The sequence below is a fragment of the Peromyscus leucopus genome, chromosome 2 (assembly GCF_004664715.2).
Source record: "Peromyscus leucopus breed LL Stock chromosome 2, UCI_PerLeu_2.1, whole genome shotgun sequence".
Classification (NCBI taxonomy): Eukaryota; Metazoa; Chordata; class Mammalia; order Rodentia; family Cricetidae; genus Peromyscus; species Peromyscus leucopus.
Window position 1 is genome coordinate 98,050,408 of NC_051064.1, and position 20,117 is coordinate 98,070,524.

Consider the following 20,117-nt stretch of genomic DNA (forward strand, 5'->3'; position numbering starts at 1 on the left):
ATAGCCCATGGACCTCTACGTAGAATGACATTTTTAAAAATGCATAAAACACACATCATTAAAAAAGAAGCCAATTAATTTCCAGAAGCTATGAAAATAGATAAAACGAGTAAGTAATGATTTATGAACTTTTTATTTACACATTAAATAGCCAGAACTAGAGGGCTGTTAATTATTATCATTTTCAACTATAGATGAATATACCAGTTTTTAAGGTAATCTTCACCAACTATAAATGAATATCATTTTCCAAATGCTAAATCTCAGGCACTAGCTAGCTAATTCCCTGTGCACTGAGTCTGAGTGCAAACAGGAAGGAAATGCTGAATTTTAGGTAGGGTCCACGAGTGATCATAAAGATGCAGTTCCCCATGCTGGAAGCTCTTGACTGCCTGACTCTTGGTTAAGAACGCTGTGCTGAGACTGCCTCATGCTGGGCTCTGAGGGTGCAGAGGATGGAGGGGAAGATCCTCTGGAGAGGAACTGGCTCCTGGGCTGGCCTCGGAGGGAAACGTGTGCATTAAACTAGTTGACAGGGTCAGGATCGGGATGCCCGTGAGGGAGAGGGCACCAGGCAGCACAGCCTAGTGTGTCTCCCTTTGGAGAACGGGATTCTGGGGTGAGAACATGCAGTTTGTGTAGGTTGTGATAGAGACAATACACAGTGCTGGTGAGGGAGTCTGGTGCCAGGGGGATTGTGGGTCCTCTGCTGTGGGATTGACTTGGGGGTGGTGGGGAGAGCAGAGAGGGACATGTCACAATTAGAACCATCTATGGAACAGGTCATACTGACAGGCGTGAACTGATAGCTTAGAAGGATGAAGCTGGAGGCAAGGGACAGTTGGCATTAGTCTAGGCCCTGGTCACTGATCTCCAAAGTGTCCATTCCCTGAGTACAGGAGAGGAGATGCATAAGATACATACTTGTCCACCCCTTTTGATGGCTTCTTGGATCTTGAATTTTAGCCTCAGAACCTTCCCAAGAAACCTGGGAAACCAAGGTGGGACAACAGCTCAACATCTGACAAGTCATACAAAACGGCTTGCCTTTCTGTGAGCCAATAACAGTCACATTGGGAAGTCAACAAGGGAAATGGAAAGGGAGAGCCCAGCATCCATAGTGCTCACGCCCCGGGTCCTGGGCCCTGAGCCAGTGTGAACAAGGTTTTCCGGGTGAGGACTTCCCTTCACAGAATGGGAACAGCAGCTGCAGACTGAGGAATGAAGACTATCTTATGCTTCCAAAGAGCTTTCCTTCTACATTGTCTTACTTATGAAGGCTTCAGCCCATAGCTTGTGTGTGAGTGTGCCCATTACATACACACATACAACTTCCAGATGAAGAAAATAAAGTCAGAGGGAGTCAAAGCAGAGCAGGAATAATGGCCACCACTTCTCATGAGATCTGGCTGTGGCTCTTCCATCCCTCTCCAGCCCATTCTTCACATTTTCACTTGAGTCATCTCTGGGTGCAGAAGAGGACAGGGCAATGGCTTCCAGGCACTGCTGGCATGATTTGTGACACACAGTGCCTCCAACCTCTTCTCAACACTCTTCCTTGCCTGTGCTCTGCCCTTGGACTACATGTGTTCGTGGCTGACCCTTTTGCTCACTCACGCTTTTCTACTGGCAAGTATACTACTGCTTCTTCCTGGTAGGCAGGGTAGGGTGACAAGGGGCGAGACATCCTTCACATAATCTCATACTAAGAGCAGCTCGCTGCTTAAGGCGAAGAAGCTATGTTGTTGAGACAGCTCTTGTGAAGCAAAATGACATTGGACAGTGTGGATGCAACTCTTTGAGATCATAAAAGTGGACAAGGGTAAAACCTTTTTCATATGTGACTGCCCAGGGCTAAGAAGTGACCAGGCCTCTGAGTTGCTGACCCAGTGCCTGGCACCCAACATATTTCAATGGAAGAAGTGAGAGAAGCTGAGATGGCACCCCACAGAAAGAAGTCTGTCTCCCTCTTCTGTACTGGGACTCTTCTTTAGAATATAAGTAGGCTGATACTTGGGTTAGGAACACAGCTGTGGGGAAGAGGAGGTGAAGGAGGAAGTGGAGGAGAGGGAGGAACAAGGCATTAGAGGAAGTGGGAAACAAGAGGAGGAAGGGTAGGTGACCAGGAGGAAGAGGAGGAAATGCCTGTGGGAAAGGAACTGCCTCAACTAAACACCTACCTAGAAGCTTTCAGATGCTGGAGAAGTCTGCATTCGAGACTGGAACATTTGCTGTGAGGATCCTGGAAACCTTGCCATCCGAATTGCCACATCTGAAGGTAGCATGGGGATGCCTAGGTCACCTAGGTCCAGCTTCCTGCTCAGCACTGCCAGCTTAGGGTTAGACCCTGGGAAGTGTGGCTCCCTTGGGCCATGTCTATGAATACTGGTCCAGATGATGCTCTCAGAAGCTAGGAAGATAAAGATAAAGGGTGTGGTTAGCCTGTTCTAAAATCTAGGGACTGCAACTTAGGAAGGCACTTTGAATATCTTCTGAAAGACTTCAGAATAGCAAGGGGATGGATTCGGGGCTAGAGGAGAAGGAATAAATGCTTGGCCTAATTTTCCTTTAAATGTATGTGGCCAAGGGACAGTTTATTTTGTTTTTCAATGTGGGGTGTATGTGAGTTACATATATGTGTGTGTGTGTGTGTGTGTGTGTGTATATATATATGCACATATATATGTATATACCAGAGGAGTGCATCAGGTGTCTTCTGTTATCACATCCCCCCTTATTTTTAGAGACCAGGTTTTTCCTTGAACCTAAAGCTCAACATTCCAGCTAGGCTGGCTGGCCAGCAAGCTCCTGGGATGGTAGGGCTCTGCATCTTAATAATGAGGTTTCAGGCATGCATGGCCTGAGGGTTCAGGTTGGAGGAGAGTTTTCACGCAGACTTATAAGTGTAAGAACTCTGAGCTACGAGAATAAAGAAAAGCATCCTCTGCTGAAAGTCTCCTTAAGTTAGACGCTAGGAGAAGGGTGGAGTCAGAGAAATGACTACCGCGGTCCTGGGTGTTGTGTGTCTGGCCCATGCTAAAGATTTTACACTATTGTCCTATTAATGCTTTCTTCCACTGCGGGAGGTAGGCCTAAATACTCTCCTGCAGTGGAGACACTGAGCTCTCAGTCATCCAGTGGGGGCACTTGCTGTCCATCCCCCACTTGCTTTAGAGTCTCAAGACTAGCGGAGAGAAATACACATATCACACCCGTGAGAGCTGCAGGCAGAGCTGCTGAGCCTGCTGAGCCAGGCCTGCAGCCCTCCATCCCCTCTCACAGGGAAGTTCTGAGGTTCCCCTTGTCAGGAAGTCTGGGAGGGAGAGCTCAGCAGTCCCTGGGGGTGGGAGGGACTCCCAACTGGGCCCTAGGCCATCTTAGCTGTTGGAAGTTTGTTTCCCAGTGCCCCCAACACAGTTAGTCCTCTGCAGGAGACTTTCAGGCATCTTAGTCAGGAGCCATCATGCCGCATACCCATCTTCAGACAGAGCCCTGGGGCTGATGGAAACATAGGAAAGGCACAGGGAGGGAGGGAGGGAGGGCCAGGCACAGAGCTGGGTGGGTGGGGCTGGCAGCCAGTGTTCCCTGGAGGGAGCAGGCAGGCACAGGGGACCGGCTTCCTTGTAAACAGTGTACAGCCAGCTCTAAAAATACTCCTGCCCTAGACAGGGCGAACTCTGCTCTACGGTCCTCTTCCAGAGCCTTCCCGGGGCCTCCCCCCTTTCCTGAAAGGTCAAGGGGATGGGAAGAAAGTCCATTTGCAAAGGGTAGGATTTCCTCAGCAAGGAAGACGCAGCAGTACTTCCTTCCTCCGAAAAACAGAAGAAGGGCCATCTCCGGTTTTAAAAACAAGGATATAAAGGGAAAACCTAGCTTTCCTGAGCTGTAACATGAGACCTGAGCCTAGTTTGGGGTTTAGAGGACTGAACCTGATTCACAGCTGGAACAGGGAGCCTGGAAAGGACCCCGGGCAGGTGTCAGGCAGCTCCTCCCCTCATTAGGCCTTTGACCTATGAGTCAACACCTGATGCCTCAGTTTCTACAGTTATACGAGAGGATAATAACAGTATTTACTTCACTTGGGTATGGAGAAGACCAAATAAAATGTCATGTACAGATCCTTTACACCGTGCCTGGCACGTGTTGTGTTAAACACTCAGTGTGTTCTTGTTAGGCACCAGGCAGAGATAACTTCTTAACAACCACAGATTCTGTTGAATGAGGAGAACTAGCAGGGAGGCAGAGAGTGGTGGTGTGCATGGGAGCAGTTAAAGGTCTTAGAAGATTCCAGCCTGTCAGCTGATAGCCGGGGAAACTGATCCTAGGGAGGAGAAAGAAGGTGCCCTACAAACACTGCTAAGCAGACGCTCTAGCTTCTGTGTAAGATAAAAGGGTGTTAAGATGGCCAGCTGTCCTGTTCCAAGGCAGAGGACTCCTGGTGTACAGGGCATAATTACATTTGGAAAGTGCTTTCTGGTGGGGAGCCAGACTTGGCAGAGCATTGCCCCAGGGCTGAGCTCTGTAATGGGGGGCACTTGGTAGCATGTTGGCCCCACTGAACAGGAGAACTCATCTCCCTGTTGGTGGCATCTGGAAACCATGCCTTTGTAAACTGAAGTAAGGATCATGGAAGGGAGACACAGGTAGGAAGTGCTCAGCTTAACCTACAGAAGAATCTTCTGGTCCTGTGAAGTCTGGAGCTGTAAACACGAGCCAGAGGAAGCTATTGAGCACTAGATTTCAAATACTGTTTTTGAAAAGCCTGTGAAACACCTTACTAATATTTGTAATGGGTTATAGGGTGGAAATGATGTTTTCAGAGCCATCGGGCTAGTATTTACGGTTTTCCCATGTCCTAGAAAATGGCCAAGCAGGCATGTGGCTTGCAGCGTGTCTCTGTGGGCTGGTGCTGTCCCAAGCACTACACACTAGTTCGGTGACAGGGAGGACTGTCAGCAGGTGATAAGCTTCTCAACACTAGAGGCATAATAATGGGTTCTATGAATGGAATTCCCACAGCTACTGAATAAACTCTGGAATCCTCTTAGTTCATGACTCCAGGGCACTGAGGATCACCTCTTTCTTGATATACTTAAAAAAAGTGTTACCAAGAAAAAAAAGTTTGATGATTAATTTAATTTTTTTGTTTAGAAATAAAGTTATATTCCTTTAAGTTAAGATTACCCAGTGCGTTCTAGACATGGAAGTGAATTGTGGGTCTTTGTAAGTGTGTGCAACACATTAGATTGGTGTCTTTGCCAATGTTGAATACTGTATTCCCCCACAGTAAGTGGGTCACAGAAGCTCCTTTTCACACAGTATGACCAAGAAATCATTTAAGTTCACTCTTTGAGAATGCTGCCTCCTACTTCTCAAAAGAACATGTCTTCTGTCCCGCTTTCTTCTTATCTTGGCTGTTTTGTAGATGACCTTGTAACTTCCCTGACAGGAGATACTCCAAAGAGAGCAGAGCCTTTCCCATCTCGGACTGTTGACCACTGAGACAGCACACCCCACTGGAGAACTAGGATTTCCCAGGGAATCTCATGCTGAGAGAGGGAAGAAGGGTGAAGCCTGGTGCCAGCCAAGGAGGATTTTGTCATCTCAGAAGAGACTCTACACAGTTCTGACTTTTCAGACCACGTTCATGTAGTCTGAATGTAGAAACAATGATGGGTCAGTGATGGGTGAACTGCTTAGCTGTGCACGCCTTTTGCCCTCTTATCCCTAGGCTTCAAGTCAGGACCCTGGAGATGGATTTGCAGGGTGGGGCTGAGGTATCCTCACTGGACCCATTTCCAAGGTGGCCACATTGAATAAATCTCTGTTCTTTGCTTTTCAGTTGTCATGGCTCCTTACATGTCTCCTTACATCCTCCTACAGAGGATGGGTGACCGAGACTAGCTTGTTACAGCTTCTAGGGCTCAAGCTTTGACCATACCAGCATCTTGGAAAGATGAATTTGCCTTCCTTTACTTAGAATCGCATTGAAGATGATAGTTTATGAAGCACATGGAAAACACAGTGTGGCAGGCAGCTGATACAAAGTAGGCGTTCAAAGCATGTTAGTTCCCATGAACTAAAGCTGAGAGGGGGTTAGTGGCTTTGCCAAGGTCGTATAAGAAACTCATGGCTGCATGAATACTTGACTCTGGGTCTGCAGGCCCTCCAGTCCACACAATTCTCTTTACTAAGCAAGGATGTAGATAGAAGTCTCCTTCCAGGGTAGAAAAGATCCTTCTGAAGTTGAGTTGATTTCATAAATCAAATCTGATTTTAAAGAGGAGATCAAATGTTTACTTTTCTATTCCTCATTGTCCTTAGCCCTGCCAAAGGAAGCCACAGCCGGGCCTGGCAGGCTCCCTTCCACAGGCTTAGTTCCTCTTTCTGCTGATCCTTGGAGCCCCCAGCAGACAGACGGACCTTATCAGTCTTATCAGAGGACTCCAGGCCAGAAGAAGAATTGTCTGGTCACTTGGAGCTCCTGAGGAAGGGAGACCTTGTAAACAAACACAGCCCACACAGAGCAGTGGGGGAGGGTCAAGGGAAAAGAATCTTTGCCATTTTAGAGATGGGGCCGAGTTAAAGGACACCAGGCACAGCTCTTATTGGCTGTTCCTGCAAGGATTGACAAAGGCATGCAGTCTCCCTGAATGACAAGACCTTCTTTAAATAGCCTGGGGAGCTGGGGCATTCCCAGTGTGGTGTTGGCTTGATCCAGGCCTAATCCCTCCCCAGGACTGACCTTTCACAGTTTACAGAGCACTTTATCTCCTGGCTCAGTGGAGTTTCACAAACTCTCAGAGAAAAGAGCTTAATCATCACCCCAATTCCCAGTCGAGGAAATTGAGGCTCCAAAAGCAATCAATCGTCTCTCCTGGCTTCACAGCCACAAGCAGTGGGGTCTGGGATGACAGTATATACGTCTGGCACACCAAATCCCAACCTCTTCCTATACCACTGTAGTCTTCCCCACAGACTTCCCTACGTCAGCACTGTGCTGTGTTCTAGATGGGCCCAGCTCTTGACCCCAAGAAAGTCCACAAATCAAAGCTGGGGAAAGCTGACGCTGGAGTGTCCATGCAATTGTGCTCTGTGAAAGAAGCTTGTCAAAGTGTCAACATGGTGTAATTCCATCTATAGAAAATGGAAGCTCATATACAGAAAATGATAGAAAATAGGCCAATGGTTGTTTGCTGAGGGGGAGGCTAGAGAAAAACTTACAAAGGCCTGAAAAAAAAAAAATGAGGTTATGAAAATGTTGGCTGTCTAGATGGTGGAGAAGCTTTCACAGGTTGGTGTCCAACAAACTGAACTCTCCAAGCATTTGTGGTTTAGTTTGGGTCAATTACTTCTCTATGAAGATGCATAAAAAGAGGATGTTGGGGGAGAGGAAGGAAGCTGCCCAGCAGATCAGGAAATAACTTGAAGTGATCTTCCAATGGGAACTCTATGTCCTAATAAGCACATGGTGGAAAGGAGAAAAACTGGTTCTCAGAGAGGGGCTGCCCAGGCAATGTCAGGCGGGAGTGAGTTCTGGAAACAGGCATTTGACAAGGTCAAGGAAAGGGTGGGGAGCTAAGAGAGAGAAAGGTGGAAGATGCAGGTAGCCCCAGAAGTTTTGTAGGTCTGACATTAAAGTGAGTTGTATCCTATTTTCTTTGGATATTCAGTCACATGTCCTCCTTGGCAGGGAGCTTGGCTTTGCTAATAAGATCCCTACCCTTTCAGAGCTCATCCCTCAGGTCCTGTGGGGGGCCTCTGCATTCTCAAGTTCCCCCTTTGAGTTCTGCTGCCAAGTGTTCCTTGGCTGAGCCATGGACAAACTCAGCTCCCAAAGCCCTGGGCTCCCATTGCAGCCTTTTCTAAATTTCACACTGAGACTTAGAAGACTCAGGGAAGGGGTTGGGGTTTCATATGGGGTGTGGTGACATTCTAGGTCCAAGGTAGAGATGTCTTTTAGTCCTTTCTCTGCCATAGCTGTTGGCTTAGCAATGGATAAGTGGCCCTTGGAGAATTTTGAATAGTTAGTAGAATGTATTCCAATAGAGCAGAAGGGCATTTAAGATTTGCTACAACATTGTATCCCAATTAACCGGCTAATTGATTCCAAAGCCAATTCCGACCTCGGCTCTTAGAGTTTGAGAAATACTCCCTTAGCTTTGGGCGATTCATTATTCATATCTTTATATAAGGACTCTCTCAGTCACACGTGAAACCCACACATGAAATCATGGATTAGCTCTTGCTTTCAATTTCCTTGGAATGTTTGTTGATTTAAAAAGTGCTCTCTTTCAAAAGTGTCCTTATTAATTAAATCAACCAGTCAGCCACATTCCCTGCTTCTAACTCAGCGCTCAAGTTTAAACTTGGTCCTGGAGTCAGCTTTCCAACCTTGGCTTAAGTGGCATTAGTCACTTGGAGCAAAATACGGCATTTGAACAGCTGTCTTGGGTACTGAGAGTCCAGGCCTATGGGTCTAGAGAACAGACAAGGTGGCAGGTGGGGAAGGGAGGCAGTTTTTATTTCTGAATATCTACCCTGTATTGTGGACTTTTACAAAGACTATTTCTTGAATTTAGGAACAGTTCATTAATGTGTTCTGCCTTTCCCATTACAGCAAGGGTAAGAACTGGTCAAATATCATTCTGCTAATAGGTGGTAGAGCTGGGACTGGAGCCTAAGCACTGGCTCCAGAGAGTATTTGCCTGTGTGCTGTCCTGTACACATCTCCCCTGAACTTCTGACCCCCCAAATAGGTGCTATTATTACAAGATCCAGATTTGATTTCCAGATGGCAAAACAGAGACTCAAAAATGTGATATTCCCAACATAAACTAAACACAGACTCTGGACTCGAATTTCACAATCCTGGGAGGATTACTTCACCCATCATCCATCCATCATCATCCATCCACCTACCCATTCACCCATCCACCTATTAACTCAAGATAGTGTCAAGTGCTCACTCTGCTCTGGGGACTGCCTTGTTTCTAGGGATGAAGTAAGTTGTATGACATCGAGTCCCTGCTCTTTAAGAATGTATAGTCAAATACAGAAGGCAAACACCTAAACAGCATTTAAAAACCTTACTGCAGCACGAAGGGTCCTTGAAGGTACTATAAAAGAGTTGGGATCAGAAGGCAAAGCATCCAATTACCTTGCCAATAAAGCAAGGAAGGTTCCAGAGAGGAGGTGACATTGGACTATAAATACATGGTCTCCACGCTGAGAAAGGGGGAGGAGGGCTTCTCTAGGCAGAGAGAACTATATCACACACCAAATGCCTGCCACCCGCTTTGAAGTACCATCTCTAATGCCCGGAATCCTGTGAACCAGGTATTATTCAGAAGTTTATAGAAGAGGAGCGTAGGCACACAGAGGTCAAGTACTTTGCCCATGACCTCTGATGCTAAGAAAGGTCTTGAAGTCAACCCTGGTAGACTGGCTTCAAAGCGCATACTCTGAGCCACTCACTGAGAACTGAGTGGGGACATCTGGTAAGGGTTTATCATGAGGAAGACCACACAAGCAGGAGTCCCGGCCATAGGGTCTTCCTGTAGGCTGTCTTCATGCAGGTTTAGATGTTATTAATATCAGGATCTTGGACCTTCCGGGTTCACAAAAGTATTAGCATTGTGATATGAGGTGTGTGTGTGTATGTGTGTGTGTGTGTGTGTGTGTGTGTGTGTGTTCATGCATAGAGGAAAGATATCACCTCTATTTAAAAATCCATGGAGGAGAAAGATGCATCACCTTTATTTGCTTTTGTCAATATTTTTTATTTTATTTTATTTTTTTTCAGTATCTGAGCTGTTCATTTTCTGTATCCAAAAGTCTCGACTCTCCACGAGGACACAGCCTTTGTCTATCTCTTTTGCCACAGCCCGAGTGCCCCAGCACATCACCTGGTCGCAACTGATATTTAAACATTTCCAATGAATATTTACTGAAAATGTGTTGAGTGACTTCCGGGTTTTGATTAATTATTTAGGAAGCAAATTGTGGGTTGCTTTACTTTGGTAAATAGCTCAAATTGTGTACTCAGAGGACATATCAGGAGGAACTCTGAAGGTGAAAAACGAGGAGACTGTTTGCTTAAATCAGTGGTTTACAAAGTGTTTCTCTAAGTTTGCCTTCTGGATTCCAATTCGGCTACTGTCCTGCGCAAGCTTTCTGACGTCATCAGTTCAGGATTTGGAGACAGCCAGTTGGAGTCCGTGGCATCATTTACACCGTCTCTCCCATCTCATTCAATCTGTGCCTAAACATCCTGACGGACGAAGGTTCATAATCTCACAGGGCACACTGTCCGACCCCTATCCGAAGGGCAAGGGCAGCAACGCTGTGACCATGTCCTGAGCGCTTCTTGGATGCCAGGCTCGGTCCATGTCACATGTGAAGACCTGACACTATTTTCTTTCTGCTCTCTCAGCTCGGGGACAGCGCCAAGACTCACGTCCTGCACGCCGGCCCTCCACTGCACGCCCGGGGCTTCCCGCCCCGTGCTCCTCCCCCAGCTTGGGCACCCCGACATCCCGCACCAGACGCCCGGAGCTCCTGCGCTCCCACGCCCGCGCGCTCCACTCTCCCAGCCCCGCGCACCCACACCCGGCGCGGAGGAGGCGGACGCCGGGGGCGAGGGCGGGGCGGGGCGAGGGCGGGGCGGGGCGTCTACGTCATCGGCGCCGGCTCCCTCCGCCCGCCGCCGTCCGCCCCATAGAAGGTAAAGCCTGGGCAGCACCGGCGGGGGTGTTCTCAGGCCGGCAGGCAGCTCGGGCTGCTGGTTTCAGTTTCTGAAGAGCTAGGCCTTGAGCAAACACTGGCGGGCGGGAGGCGGGTGCTGGAAGCTTTCCCAACAGATAATGTGATTCCCTGCTTCTGGGAGCCACCCACGGTGGGAAGGGGCAGCGTCCGGAGCTCGCAGCACACGCAGAGGGCCAACAGCAGCCATCCTGTGCTCGGACCTCTCTTCCTCTTCTGCGTGTCAGCAAACCTCTCAGAATGTTTGTTTTCTTTCGGAGAAAGAAACCGAGGGGCGTCGCCAAGACCAACACGGAACTCCAAACGCAGGGCATTCCCCTGTCTGGCCTTTTTGTGCATGGACAGACCTTTTCTGAAAGGCCAGTTCTGCCCTACCCAGAGGGTGACCTGTGTGCATTTCCTAACTTCCCTGTCTCGTTATGCTCACCCATAAAACGGGAGTAATGATACCTATCTTTAAGATACACAACGATGGTTAGATTAGATATAGATTATACATATTAAGCACTTAGTGCCCCCAATCAGAGGTAATTAACATTATTATTAATTATATTGTTATTGCGTATGACTAATCATGATAGGGATTATTAGTGCTTCTGGGAGCATAAGTAAAAATATACTCATTTAAATACTTTTATTGAGGGAAGTAGTTTTATGAGGTAAATAAAGAGGAATAGCATTGAGTCAGGACTTAGATGTGCATCTCATTTAGTATTTAAAGAAGTTTGTAAAGCAGGCATTATGCCCATTGTACAGGTGAGGACACTGAGGCTTCCAGAAGTAAATGGCTCACCTCAGACACTGGGTTAGTATCTGATTTCTTTCTCTCTTTGAGACTTGTTCTTATGTAGCCCAGGCTAGTCTCCAACTCACCAAGTAGCTGAGGATAGCCTTGAACGACTCAAAAAAAAAAAAAAAGAAAAAAAAAGAAAAAAAAGAAAAAAGAAAAAGAAAACAAACCAAAACTCCAAAAACATTTATTTTTAACTATTTGTTTTTTGTGTCTGTCTGTGTGTGTGCATACGAAATTAGCAAGCCGTGGAGTTCAAACGATAGCACAGGAACTGGAGTTGAAGGCTGTTGTGTGCTGCCCTGTGTTGTTGGGAGGAGAACACAGGTCCTCTGGAAGATCAGCAAGAGCTCTGAACTGCTGAGTCACTTTCCAGCTCCCAGACTTGACCTCCTGCCTCCATCTCATAGCGCCACATGCCTAGCTATGTCCTCTTGACTGTGACTCCCACACCCCAGCAGGGTCACACCTGCCTGCCTCAGCAAAGGTGCCTCCTTTCCTTTGCATCCTCTGCCTTCCTCCCTTCCCCCACGCTCATCGGCCTGGAAAAAAACTGAGTCAAAGGTCACCTGTCTGTTCCCGGAGACTTTCTGGACCACTCCATCCCCTCCACCTCTCTTCTCCTGACTGTATCTCAGGTTGTACACATTTGCTACCACGATGTCTGTGTATGACTGAGTCGAAGGTCACCTGTCTGTTCCCGGAGACTTTCTGGACCACCCCATCACCTCCCCTCCCCTCTCCTGACTGTATCTCAGGTTGTACACATTTGCTACCACCGTGTCTGTGTATGATGATGCCTTCCCTAAGCAAAGACTCTACAGCTGCCCTGGTGACTTGCACAGCCTCAGGACCACGACCTTCCAGGTTCAGATCTTAGCTTTACTGGTTGGAAAGCTGGGCTCGCTGACTTTACCTCATCTCCCTAATACAGAAGAAAGTGGATTTTAGCAGCACTGTCAGCTTTAGAGTTGCTATTAGTGCAGAATGAATGTGCAGAAAGTGCTCTGAACTCCAGACTGACAGGGTGGGTGAAGGAAGACAGGCTCTCAGAGGTCTTGGGTGCTACTTAGGGACAGAAAGAGGAAGCATGGCGAGGCCTCAGACACGGTGGCTCCAACCTGGGTCTGCCTGTAACTTCATGTGTGGTCTTGGGCTTGCCACTTGGGATTCATCTTCTCCGCTGCTAGATGACCCCCACGGAGTGAGATTACCATCAGCCATCAGTCCTTTGTGTTCCCAGTTCAGGGTCATGCACAGAAGGAACAGGAAGCACAAAGCTCAGCCATTGGTTAGCATGAGCTTACAGTAACTAGTTTACAGCGTTTGCTGAGCAGGTCCTGGTACCTGGCACCAGGCCAAGTGTCACCATCGCCCTGTCCCCTGCAGAGAAAGGACTTCCGTGACTCCCATTCTTCAGCTGAGGAAACAACCTCCGAGGCCAAAGAGCCTGCAACTGGTTCCCAATCACCTGCAGGAATCCTCCTGAGCACAAGCTTGTTCAGATCTGTCTGGGGACACAGAGACTCTGACCTTCCAAGCCTGTCCCCTGTTAATATCCTGAGAAGGCCGAAAGGCCAAGCTGCCATCCTTGCGCTAGTTCCATGGCTTTGACTTGGGTTCCAGGAAGCTGTGATCAGGATGAGGGCTCAGGGAACAAAGACAACACACTTCCACAGGGAGAGTGAGTCTTCAGGGACTTCTCATGACAGGATGCTCAGAATACAGGGGTGTGGTGGTTTGAAAGAAAATGGCCCCCAAAGGGAATGGCACTTTTAGGAGTGTGGCCTTGTTGCAGGAAGTATGTCACTGTCAGGGTGGGCTTTGAGACCTCCAATGCTTAAGCTACACCCAGTGTCTCAGATCACTTCCTGTTGCCTGTCAAGCTATAAGAACTCCCAGTTCCTTCTCTAGCACCATGTCTGCCTGCATGCTGCCTTGCTTCCCGCCATGACAATAATGGACTAAACCTCTGAACTGTAAGTGAGCCACCAAAATGAAATGTTTTCTTTTATAAGAGTTGTCATGGTCATAGTGTATCTTCATAGCAATAGAAATCCTAACTAAGACAAGGGGCTTAGATCTTGTCTCCAATGAGCCTGGACCAACTATACTTTGTTAAAGCCTTCTAGTGCATTCTTGGCTGGGACTGGGCTGGACTTCAAGCATCAGACATGTATCCATTGTGATACAATTCTTTGAGGGTGGTGTTTGGAGTATGGTAGGGAACAGGCAATATTATCAAGACAGGTAAGCAAATCGAGACTGCAAAACTGAATGGAGAAATTGGTTTCATGGTGGCTGTCTTTTCCTTGTCTTACTCAGTTTTTTTTTCTTCTGGTTTTGCCCCACCTCCCCAGAAGAATCAAACATCCTTTTGAACAGCGCCATAGACTTACTATTGCTAACTGGGCAAGTCCAAACTCCTTGGAGACGACATTTAATACCGTTCATCATACAGTCCCAGCTCACCCTCGTAGCTGCATCTCCTCAATATTCCCAACACTGTTCCCAGCATCTGTAACTCTTACATGTTGCTCCTGACCTATGGCATGCTACTACCGTAGTTTGAAGATGAAAATACCAATTGTCTTAACACCTATTGGATTTGCTCCTCTACTCTCAATACTCATCCAAATACTCCCCTCTAAGAGAGAATCTTTGCTGCCTGGGCCAACCAAACTAGTGAACTAACATTAAGGGGAAATGGTGAGAATTAAGGCACTCAGTGTGTCCTCAAGCATGTGGCATTTGGATGTCCGAGCAGTTTGGGAAGTCTTGTGCTGCTGCTGAGCTGGCTGACGGATAGTTATGGGATACACTCCTTACTTTAAATACTGCTGCAAGAGTGCGACACCCAAGTCCAAGAGGGCTGGAAAACCATGTCAGAGGAATCTGACAAGTGGGTCAGGCAATTTCTGTTCCCAGGATGCATTTTACTGACCATTTCATCATTGATTTCAATGTATGTGGAATGGATCTGGGGCCCATTCTTCATAATTCTAAAAGCTTAGCATGGAATAACGCGGGCATGCAATATGGTTCCTCCAGATGTTGCAGCTTACACCCAGTATTGCACTGAAATCATTACTGGCTCCCTGTTATTGTCAAGTGCCCCAGCTTTGGAGCTGAAAGATACTGCTTCTCTAATAGTGGGTGTTGAAGCAAAAGCTCGTCCAGCTCATGGCTCATCTACACTCTGCCATCTGTAAAATCCCAGTTCATGCTTCAAGACGCAATCCTGTCGCCTCTTCTGGGACACAGCTGACATCCCCCTCGGGTCCCCTCACGCACTCTCTTGGCCTTGTTTGTGAGCTAGGCCTAGGAATTCTTCACAGAGGCCCATTGGGAGCTGTGTATCTCCCCACACAGCCCTGGACACAGCCTGCCTCTAGCAAGGTGTTGTTGAATGAATTATTTGGTGAGGAAAAACTAAATTCCCCAAGAGGCTTTAATTTTATTTTCAGCCTTCAAAAGAGTGTAAGGGCTCATAATTCATCATTCACATTATATTTGAACCTTAAAGAACAAGTAGGAATACAACACATTCCACAGGAAAGCTCAGGACAGTGACAGGAAGTGCTGAGACAGTACAGTACCCTCCCCCAGAAAACATCAATGGCTGTGTGAAGCCCATTCATGTTTCTTTAAATTTAGATTATTTTTTCAGTAATACTTTTATACTAAAGAGAATCAGGTTTTTTTCTTCTGTCTCTTTATCAAGCCTATCTCATAACTTGCATTTTATTTAAGTAGTAAACATCACTTTCTAATCAGAAAAACACTTAAAAGAAACAAATTTCTATGTACATCGAGAGGCCATTTAGACAAAGCCCTTCTTCTGTGTTTTAAACAGTGGGTTGGAGGAGCAGAGCATGAAGAGCTAGTAAACAACAGGGCCCATAGGATTTGAGTGATTCACTGGAGGCCTCACACCAGCAAGTGGCAGAGAGACGCTCAGTCTAGTTCCCCGGAGCCCAGCCTCCTGGCCCCTGCTCAGCTGCCTTCTGGTTCTTGTAGACTGGTAAAAGACAGCTGAGCAGGGGTACTCACCTCATCTCTGGAGATAGATCATGAGCTTGGCTTTCACTAGGAGTTTCAAGTGAACTTAAACTCTTCCCAGCCCCAAATTCAAAGCAGCCAAGGAGGGGATGCATGGCTGAGGTTTCCATATAGTCTCAGGAGTCAGATGAGCTGGGATTCAGACCCAGCCACTCACTTACTTGACCACGACCAGCTTAGGTCCTCTGACACTCCCTTCCCTCCTCTCTTACTTTGTTTCAAGCATTTGGCAATATAAAGCCCTCACTGGCTGTTTGAAGCAGTAAGCATTTAATTTATTATGAATATTCTTTTATATTTTTGGTTGTGAGCCTAGCCTTTAATGGCTGAGCCATCTCTCCAGCCCGGATATTCTGATTATAAATACTCCTCTGGTACTAGTATGGTTTGAATGTGAAATGTCCCCCCTTAGGCTCATGTGTCTGAATACTTATTCTTCAGCTACTACTGTTTTGAAGGTCATGGAACCTTGTGGAGATTGAGCTTTGATAGAGGAAGTGGATCCCTGGAGGCAGGCCTTCACTTTTCTAGCCCAGTCTCACTTCCTGTCTTCTCTCTGCTTCCTGACTACGGATAGACTGACCGGTTGCCCCAGCTCCCGGCACCATGCCTTCCCCACCACAATGGACTGGAGCCTCTGTCATGCTTTCCTCACCAGGACAGACCATGTCCTGTCTCAATGCAGGAGCCATCACAAACCCTCCCTGCCTTAAGGTGATGCTGTCACAGCCACGAGAAAACTCACTAGCACAGGCACCCAGGCTCGAACTGAAGGAGAGCTTATCAATTTCAAATGGGAGCTATTCAGACAAGTCTGCCCTGAACACAGTGGTGTGTCACCTAATGAGAGGCTGTGTGGCAGAAATGTGTCATTAGGTAGTTTGGTGGCTATGTGACAGTCATAAAATTATACAAGCTAGGCCAGCTACCGTGTCTTCCCTAAACACAACATTCTTCCAGAATCACCATCTTATCCGTGGTCCATCATCAGTCCTACACGTGTCCTGACTGAAGAATGTATTTTCTGAGAACCCAGTGTTTGAGATAGCATTAAACCTGGAGGACTTTGCGTGACTAGCCCCGACCACCAGGTATTTTCCTATTTCTTAGATTCCTTGATCTCCCCACCCGTGTGTGTGTGTGTGTGTGTGTGTGTGTGTGTGTGTGTGTGTGTGTGTGTGTGTTTGTGTATGTGTTCTGCCAAAGTTCCTGGGGAGTAGTTTCAGTCATCTTATGTATGAATTCGAGGTGTGATTAAGAGGCTAGGTGTGATTAAGAGGCTAGGGATCATAGAAATATCTTGATACACCAGGAAAGGGGAAAAAAGGAAGATCCCGATGTCGGTTCACTTGAAACACTGGTTACTAATTCTTTCTTCTTTCATCTTTAATGATGATTTTCTTTCTTCTCTTCTTCCCCCCGCCCCCCGCCACCACAGATATCTAGTTGCTATTGAAATTAAAAGCAGTCATGATACCCTGTCATCCACAAGAGAGACAGTTCTTCAATCCTTCATCTCCTTACTTGACAAATGTTACTCAGTTCCCACTTCTCTGGTTACCATGTGTGGCACAGACATGGACATGGAGGTTATAGGAACTGTGGATGAAGCCTGAACTCTGGCAGATCTATTGAACGTCTGCTACTTTGCTTGCTATAGGTTTGCACTTGCCAAGGTTGGTTGCTAATATCTGAATGGACCAGTTCCTTACCTCCCCTAGCTCAACCATGGGGTCACCTGTCTCTTTTCAGGAAGCCCTGATCCATTTTATTTCTCTCCTTTACCCTTTGCCTAATGGTTAATCAGTGAGCCAGGGACACATGGTTTAATCCCTGCATCTCAAATGTACCTGCCTCACCACTTTCTACTCATTCAGCAAATATTTACTGAAAGCTGCTCCATCCTAGGCCCTCTGTTGGCATAGAATATCTGCCCTCAAGGAACAACCTGACTAGTCAGTAGAGTCATAAAACATATAAGTCCCCAATTGCAAATGGGTGTATGCATAATACAAGCCTACTTTTATTGCTTGCTTAATTAGAACCAGACATTGTATGAAGTGCTTTATTTGCATTGAATCATTTAATCCCCAGCACTAACGAAGGACATAGGTTTTATTACTATCTTTACTTCCTAGATAAGGAAACTAAGGTACAGAGTGACTAGCCATCTTGTCCAAATTAGTGAACAGTGGAGGCAGGAAGCTTACAATGCCAGCTTAGAAGTTGTTCACTATGGAACTCAGTCTCTTCTTCCAGGGTTTGAGGGAGGGTTTCCTAGGTGCCAGATAGTTGGAGGATAGTTGAGCAAACTGCATAAAGATGTGTCACTGTTCTATCTTGCCTGCCTAGGGCTCCTGATTGGTTTAATAAAGAGCTGAATGGCCAATAGCTAGGCAACTAGAGACTAGACAGGACTTCTGGGCAGAGAGAAGAACTTGGAGGCTTAGAGTCTAGGCATGGAGGAGACATCAGTGAGACACAGAGGGACTTGGACATACAGAATCAAAGAGAGGTAAAAAGCCACATGGCAGACTGTAGATTAATAAAAGCAGGTTAATTTAAGTTATAAGAGCTGGTTGAGAACAAACCTAAGCTAAAGGCCAAGCTTTATTAATTTATTATAATTAATAATTTTTCCATGTCATTATTTGGGGGCTGGTGGTCCCAAATAAAGTCTGACAAGAAAGTCCAACAACATCAGAGGACATACTTCTAATCACATTCAGGGCCTGGCTTTGAGTGGCTATGTTGAGCTTCTGGGTAAGGCAAGCCCACCACCCCCACTCTGTATGGACTCTTACCTTGAGCAGCCTCTTCATGACCCTCTCCTGTTAGTCCTTTATTGTCCAGATTTTTAAACTGTGGATCATGACCCACATATGGGTCCATGCAGAAGTCACATTACTGAATATGAGAGTCACACACACAAAAGAAAGAAAGGAGAGAGAGAGAGAGAAAGAAAGAAAGAAAGAAAGAAAAAAAAAGAAAAAAAAAAAAGAAAGAAAGAAAAAAGAAAAGGAAAGGAAAGGAAAAAAACCTTGCAACATTAAAAGTTTTCTAAATGTGCAATGACCAAAAATTAAATCAAAACCAGATGCTTGATGAATCTGAGGTTTTTCTGACTGTTTTGACCCATGTTGCATCACATGACTTCACTGTAGTCTTGGTTCTGATCACACAACTTACATATTTTGCACTATGTGTGCAGCCTAATAACATTAAACGCTGCCTGAAACATTTCAGCTCAGACTTGAGGATACTGTATTGTCTTAGTTAGGATTTCTGTTGCTGGGAAGAGACACCATGACCGTGGCAACTCTTATAAAGAAAACATTTAATTGGGGTGGCTTACAATTTCAGAGGTTTAGTCCATTGTCATCATGGTGTGACATAGTGGTGTGCAGGCAGATATGATGCTGGAGAAGTAGTCAAGTGCCCTATATCTTGGCTTGCAGGCAACAGTAAGTGGTCTGAGACACTGGGTGGTATCTTGAGCATATATGAGACCCCAAAGCCTGTCTCCACAGTGACATACTTCCTCCAACGAGACCACACCTACTCCAACAAAGGCACACCTCCTAATAGTGTCACCCTTTTGGGGGGCATTTTATTTCAAACCACCACATGTATGTTATGAATTTCAGGGTTTTTTTTTTTGTTGTTGTTTGTTTTTTTCCTTTTATTTTATTTTACAATACCATTCAGTTCTAGATATCAGCCACGGATTCCCTTGTTCTCCCCTCTCCTGCCCCCCTCCTCTTCCCCCCATTCCCATCTCCTCCAGGGCAAAGCCTCCCCCAAGGACTGAGATCAACCTGGTAGACTCAGTCCAGGCAGGTCCAGTCCCCTCCTCCCAGACTGAGCCAAGCATCACTGCATAAGCCCCAGCCAACTCATGCAATGAGCACAGGACCCGGTACCACTGCCTAGATGCCTCCCAAACAGATCAAGCCAATCAACTGTCTCACCTATTCAGAGGGCCTGATCCAGTTGGGGGCCCCTCAGCCTTTGGTTCATAGTTCATGTGTTTCCATTCGCTTGGCTATTTGTCCCTGTGCTTTATCCAACCTTGGTTTCAACAATTCTCAATTAAACAATTTAAACCCTCCTCTTTCTCGCTAATTAGACTCCTGGAGATCTACTCGGGGCCTAGCTGTGAAAATTGGGAATCAATCTCCCCCAAGATCCAGCTATACCACTCTTGGGCATATACCCAAGAAATGCTCAATCATACCACAAGAGTACTTGCTCAGCTATGTTCATATCAGCATTGTTTGTAATAGCCCAAACCTGGAAACAACCTAGATGCCCTTCAACTGAAGAATGGATAAATAAAATGTGGTACATATGCACAATGGAGTACTACTCATGAGAGAAAAACAATGACATCATGAAGTTTGCAGGCAAATGGATGGATCTAGAAAAAATCATCCCGAGTGAGGTAACCCAGACTCAGAAAGACAAACATGGTATGTACTCACTCATAGGAGGATACTAG

The 20,117-nt window shown here is 46.5% G+C and overlaps 1 protein-coding gene across 1 annotated transcript; it reads left to right on the top strand.

The window, feature by feature from the left end:
* The first annotated feature begins 1,686 nt into the window (after positions 1-1,686).
* On the top strand, positions 1,687-10,723 carry LOC119087497 (translation initiation factor IF-2-like). The gene is made up of 2 exons (XM_037203333.1): positions 1,687-2,278; positions 10,436-10,723. The coding sequence occupies exons 1-2, from the start codon at positions 2,195-2,197 to the stop codon at positions 10,721-10,723; spliced, it is 372 nt and encodes a 123-aa protein (XP_037059228.1). The 5' UTR covers positions 1,687-2,194.
* The last annotated feature ends 9,394 nt before the right edge of the window (positions 10,724-20,117 follow it).